The 6,291-nt window shown below is 48.4% G+C and overlaps 1 protein-coding gene across 1 annotated transcript; it reads right to left on the bottom strand.

Moving 5' to 3' along the window:
* Positions 1–259: 259 nt before the first annotated feature.
* Positions 260–3,089, bottom strand: LOC147513295 (uncharacterized). The gene is made up of 2 exons (XM_086598898.1): positions 2,210–3,089; positions 260–360 (listed from the first exon to the last, which is right to left on the bottom strand). The coding sequence occupies exons 1-2, from the start codon at positions 3,087–3,089 to the stop codon at positions 260–262; spliced, it is 981 nt and encodes a 326-aa protein (XP_086455024.1).
* Positions 3,090–6,291: the final 3,202 nt, after the last annotated feature.

The following is a 6,291-nucleotide window of genomic DNA, read 5'->3' on the forward strand; positions in this document are numbered from 1 at the left end:
GTTGTACAAAACAGGGAGATGGATGACAACCCTCACGTCGAGCTAGGGTGTATGCGAGCTGCGTGGGGGGCAGACAAGAGAAAGCTGGAGGTGATGACTACCAAGTACGAGCGTGATGGCGAGAATCTTTGCGTTAGTGACCGACGCGTGATGGAGTTAGAAAGGAATTTATTAGGTGGTATTTGCTTATGCTAAGAAGTGCCGAAGGTGACCGTAAAAGCGAAGAAGGCGATATGCGAAGCTGTATCGCCCTCGCCGCTCACGGGCCGAAGTATGATCTTGAAGAAAGCGATTGCGGCGATGAAGCGAGGGCATGAGATCGTGTGATCTTTGAGGTTGGCTCAAAGATACCGCCTTCGACTAAGCAACACCAGAAGATAAGCATGTCATAAGTGAGATTTGATAAGGTGATCTTGATTTGGCTCTGTCAGCCATGAATTGTAAGTTCTGTTTACATTTCCCTCTCTTATACGAGAGTTAACAATAGAGTTGTGTTTTCAGGCTTGCCTGAGCAGTTCGCCTTTTTCCTGCAGAGAACTGGTTTCCACGAAAGTGGCAGTTCGATACTTGGTTAATTTTTGTAATGAGCACCGATCTGGATTTTCTGGGTAATCCCAGCAGATCGGTGGATGTAGTTGTTGTGACGAATGGTCATATAATTTTATTGGTGATGTTCCGTATGCATGTTGCCGTGTACTTGTGTGTAGCTAGCGTTCTGCTTAGGATTCGAGAAATATGCGTCCTGCCGTGTAGTCAACCCTAGAAATATAGGTCGTCGACGTGACAGGAATTGGAGAGGCTATGTTGCTTGTGAGCTCCGGAGAGCGTTCTCGTGTAGTCGATCCTAGAAATATAGGTCCTCGACGTGACAAGAATTGGAGAGGCTATGTAGCCTGTGAGCTCCGGAGAGCGTTTGCTCGCGGAGAGCGTTCTCGTGTAGTCGATCCTAGAAATATAGGTCCTCGACGTGACAAGAATTGGAGAGGCTATGTAGCCTGTGAGCTCCGGAGAGCTCGTCGGAGAAATATTTGTCGGCTGGATGGAGGCGTTCGTTTATGAGAGCGTATGGCGCGTTAAGCGTGTGAGAGCTGGGAAGTAGACTGGTTGTATGCCGGATGCGAGCTGGAGAATCGTTTGGATGCCAGTAAATGGAATAGCTTATACTAGGAGACAGAAAAAAAAAATGAAGCTGAAACTTATCGTGCTTTAAAAAAAATAATACAACAACAAAGGTTTTATTGATAAAATCGTTTCAGCAGATAAGTATTCCATGGGCGAGGTAACAATTTCCCTTCTTGAGTTTTTATCCAGTACTCTCCGTTGCCCACAACACGTTCTACTATGTAGGGACCTTCCCAATTAGGGGCTAGTTTGGAATCATCTTGCGTCTTCTTGAGCACCAGATCGCCAGGCTGGAATGATCGAGGATGGACTCGTTTATTGTAGGAGTTCTTCAGAGTTTGTTGATAAGATGCGACTTTGATGGTAGCTAGATCACGCCGTTCTTCGAGCAAATCGATCTCTCGTGCTAAGACAGAATCATTGTGTCCGGTCTCAACGAGCTCGGACCGAGTCGTAGTAACTGTCAGCTCGGTGGGAATGACAGCTTTTGTGCCATAACACAAGGAGAATGGAGATTCGCCGGTACTGGACCGAGCTGTGGTACGGTGTGCCCACAAGATGTTCTCCAACTGGTTCGGCCATTGGCTTTTGTTCTTTTCAATCTTTTTCTTCAAGTTTTCTAAAATGGCTTTGTTGCTGGCTTCCGCTTGACCATTACTCTGAGCGTACTGTGGAGTAGAAAATGCATGAACTATCTTCCACTTAGCTAGAAATTCTTTAACGGTTCGGCCTTTGAATTGGGGTCCATTGTCCATTACGAGTGTATGTGGCAGCCCAAATCTGGTGATGATATGAGTCCAGATGAAATTGCGGACATGCGATTCCTTGACATGTGCTAAGGGAATGGCTTCGACCCACTTAGTGAAATAGTCGGTTGCCGCTAAGACGAACCGAAAACCGGTGCTTTTCTGGGGGACGAATGGTCCCATAATGTCCATACCCCACATGTGAAATGGCCATGGGCTTGCTATATTGATCAGCTCGCGTGTTTGGCATTTTAAGCACTTGAGAACGTACGCTTTGGCATCGGTCTGCATACGGGGCCAAAAGTAGCCTTGGGAAATTGCCTTGTGGGCTAAAGAACGACCTCTGGCATGGTTTCCACATTCTCCCTCATGGATTTCGGCAAATATCAATTGTCCTTGCTCTGGAGTAATACATCGCAAGTGCGGTTCACCAGCAGATTTTCTAAACAACTTATTATGTAGCACGCAATAACGACGCGCTTGATATTGGATTTGCCTGGCTTTGGCACACTCGACAGGGAGCGTGCCCTGTTGGATGTAGTCCATGATGGGTTGCATCCAGGTCTGGCGCAACTGATCGTCGGAGAGAGGGAACAGATCGGCTATAACTAGGGCATGTTCGACCTGGTATGCGGGTCGATCGACTACCTCAATGAGGATTTGTCGTGGAGCACAACTCGGTGTTTGAGTAGCTAGGTAAGCTAGGCTGTCTGCGTGACGGTTCTCATCCCGCAAAAAATGGTGTATGGTAGATTTCTTAAAAGAAAGCAACAAATGATGAACGACCTGAAGATACTTCGAAAGGTTACCTTCCTGCGTAATGTACTCCTTAGCAATCTGGCGAACGACCAGTTGCGAGTCACTAAAGACTTGGAGTTCTTGTACACCGAGCTGTAGCGCCATACGAAGGCCCATGATCAGCGCTTCGTATTCTGCCTCATTATTGGACGATGCAAAGTCGAGGCGAACTGATTTTTCAACCATAACTCCTTCAGGAGACACTAAGACGACGCTGATGCCACTCCCACCGGGGTTGCTAGAGCCATCTACAAAGAGAGACCAGATTGATTTGACACGCTCTTTGACAACATCGAGCTCCACCTCTGACTGCCAGTGTGGGTCGTTAACAGGGAAATCGGCGAGGAAATCGGCAACGACTTGACCTTTCTGAGAGGTGCGAGGTACAAACTCCATGTGGTGTTCACCGAGCTCCTCGCCCATCTGACCATCTGAGTAGTTTTGTTTTCTTTGTGGAGGAGTTTCTTCAGTGGCAGGTAGGTCAGTATGTTGACCGGATGTGCTTGAAAGTAAGGCCTGAATTTCCGTGCCGAATACACCAAAGCAAGTACGGCTCGTTCAAGGAAAGAATAATTCTTTTCAGCTGGCGTGAGCGTCTTACTTGTGAAGTAGATCGACTTTTCTGAGTGGTTCTCCTCTTTGAAGAGAACTGAGCTGATAGCGAAATCTGATACTGCCAGGTAGAGCCCCAGTGTCTCTCCATCTACTGGTGTAGCTAAAACGGGAGGCGTGGTGAGGTATTCTTTGAGAGTGGCGAATGCGTGATGGCATTGATCGTTCCATGAGAACTGCTCGCCTTTCTTGAGGAGTTGTAAGAACGGACGACACTTGTCTGACGCCCTGGATATGAATCGATTAAGTGCAGCAACCATATCGGACAACTTCTGTATCTGCTTCTTTGTCTGTGGGTCAGGCATGTCTAAGAATGCTCTGATTTGGTATGGATTCGCTTCGATCCCTTGCTGTGACACCTGATATCCGAGGAATTTACCAGAGGATGCTCCAAAGAGGCATTTCTCTGGGTTCAACTTCATTCGAGTGCGGCGCAATCTGGAGAACGCTTGCTCAAGGTGAGTAATATGGTCAACTGCTTTTTTGCTCTTGACGACCATGTCGTCGATGTAAACCTCCATGGTCTCGCCTAACATGTCCTGAAACATGTCAGTTACGGTGGGCCGATCACGTCGCTCCAGCGTTCTTAAGGCCGAACGGGAGGACGTTATAACAATAAATTCCTTGTTCGGTAATGAACGAAGTCTTCTCTTGATCTTCCTCAGCGAGTGGGATTTGATTGTATCCGCTGTACACATCCATAAAGGAAAGAAGTTCATGTCCGCAAGTTTGGTCGACAAGTCGGTCAATGCGTGGCGGGGAAAAACCGGTCTTCTTCGGTGTTTCTTGATTGACATTCGTGAAATCGGCCGCCAGAGGCTTATGCCATTCTTTTTGGGAACCGCGACGATGTTAGCGACCCAGTCGGGGTATTCCACTTTTCTGATGAAACCGACTTGCTTGAGTTTGTCGACTTCGTCATTAATGGCTTTCTGAAAGCGCAGAGATAACGGGCGAGGTCATTTGCTTAACCGGCTTAGCATTAGGATTGACATTTAACCGATGACAGGCTATACTAGGGTCTATACCAGGCACATTGATATACGACCAGGCAAAAACATCTTTATTCATAGTCAGAAATTTTACAAGTTGGGCCTTGAGTGTAGGGTCAAGGTTAACCCCTACATATACAAACTTACGGTCATTATCAGTTCCTAAGTTGACCCGCTCTCTGTCGACCTGTTGGGGTGCGGGCCTGGGTGGTGACGCTTCTTGACGTGGAGGCACTGCAACGTCCTGAGGGAGAGGGCATCTATTCATCCGATTTGGATCGGCAAGCTGTGGTGGCGGGGCGAGAACTGGAATGGCTACGTGGGCATACCCGGAGGAATTTGGAGTAACTTGTCGGCGGGGAAGACCTGGAGGTGTAACACGTGTCTGCGAATCCATTGGAGTGGCAACGGCTAGATTGGCGTCTGGAGTGTAGGTGGACGACTTCCTCTTCTTACTGGAGCCCCCAGCGTGCTGTTTGGATGTGTTGACTCTGACCTCTGCAACCAGGTCTTTGGCCATGGTATAACTGATGGGTTCGCTACTTGTGTGGAATGGTGTACTGTCGGTCTTTCCTGCTGACAAGATTTGGTTACACTGATATGCTTCCAGTTGATTGCTTCTCAGCTCCATCAATCCTCTGGGGCCCGGAAAACGAAGAACTTGATGCAACGTCGAAGGTACAACTTGCATTTGGTGGATCCATCGTCGTCCTAATATGGCATTATAGGACGGACCGGATGTCGAGAATTGAAGCGGCGTATTGCGGTGACTTTGTCCTCTTTAGAACCCAGCGAATTTGGAAGAATGATATCACCGGCTGGGTCGGCTCTGGAACCATTGAAACCATAAAGGGGGGCAATCGGGTCTATCAGAACTGACTTGGGTAAACTCATCTCTTGAAGAGTGTGGTAAAATAAAATGTCGCAGGAACTCCCCGGGTCGATCAAGACATGCTTCACTGTCCAGTCGCTGATCTTGACGTGGACGACGAGTGCATCATTGTGAGGAAGGCAAACCTTGTTGAGGTCGACCTCTGTGAAAATGATATCTCCTGAATGACGGCCTGAGTGATGCGGAGCATGTTCTGCTTGGGAAGTAAAGTGATATACTTCATGAAGAGCACCAACACGACGTCTTTTCTCTCTTGATGAGGTGACTGAATCATCGGGGAAAGTAATCATGTGAATGGTGCGAGCATTATCCCGATCGAGGAGTTATTCGCTCATGGCGAACGCTCTTTGGGGGCGTCCTCACAGGGGGCGAGCTTGGAAGTCTTGATGATGACGGCGATGGGGAGAGCGACTACGCACTCGGCGAGGTGGAGATCGGCTGCGCACGCGGCGAGCCATGAGCTTATGACGCAAATCACCGTCAGGAATGTTGGTGTAATGTTTAATGTGACCCGCTTCGACAAGGTCTTGAAGATAGTGCTTAAGCCCCCAGCACGCATTCGTTTCATGACATTTGGCTCTGTGGAAGGCACAATATGGCTTGTCAGGGCGATCAGCTGGCTGCTTCACATCTGGGCGGAAGTACGCGGCTCGCCGGATCTTGTCGAGGATGTAACTAGGAGAACGTGTCAAGACAGCGAATTCTCTGTTGTTATCGCGCCAGGTGCCCGTCTTTGGTGCCCGCGACCTGGAGCGCTGATTGGCATACGGTGTAAGATCAGAGATCGCTGCGACCTCTTGGTTCTCGGCTAAACCACTGGACTGTAAACTTTCTTGCAATTTGATATACTTGTCAACCCGGGCGTACAATTCGGATAACGTTTCTGGGCGTTCCTTCATCAGCGATCTGGACAGGTCGGTATTACGCACTCGACAGGCGTTTGAAAATGCCAGTGTAGCAAAAGATTCTTTCAGTCTGCTTTCCATGCACAACAGTTCAACCTTGAACCGCCCTAAGAATTGGCGAATGGTCTCATCTTCTCGGAAGGATAACTGGAACAGCGAATCAAGATCTGCCTTTTTGCGTCTGTTGTGCGTCTTGGCTAGCAAAGCGAAGTCGATAAAAGGTT

Source organism: Coptis chinensis, chromosome 3, assembly GCF_015680905.1.
Source record: "Coptis chinensis isolate HL-2020 chromosome 3, ASM1568090v1, whole genome shotgun sequence".
Taxonomy (NCBI): Eukaryota; Viridiplantae; Streptophyta; class Magnoliopsida; order Ranunculales; family Ranunculaceae; genus Coptis; species Coptis chinensis.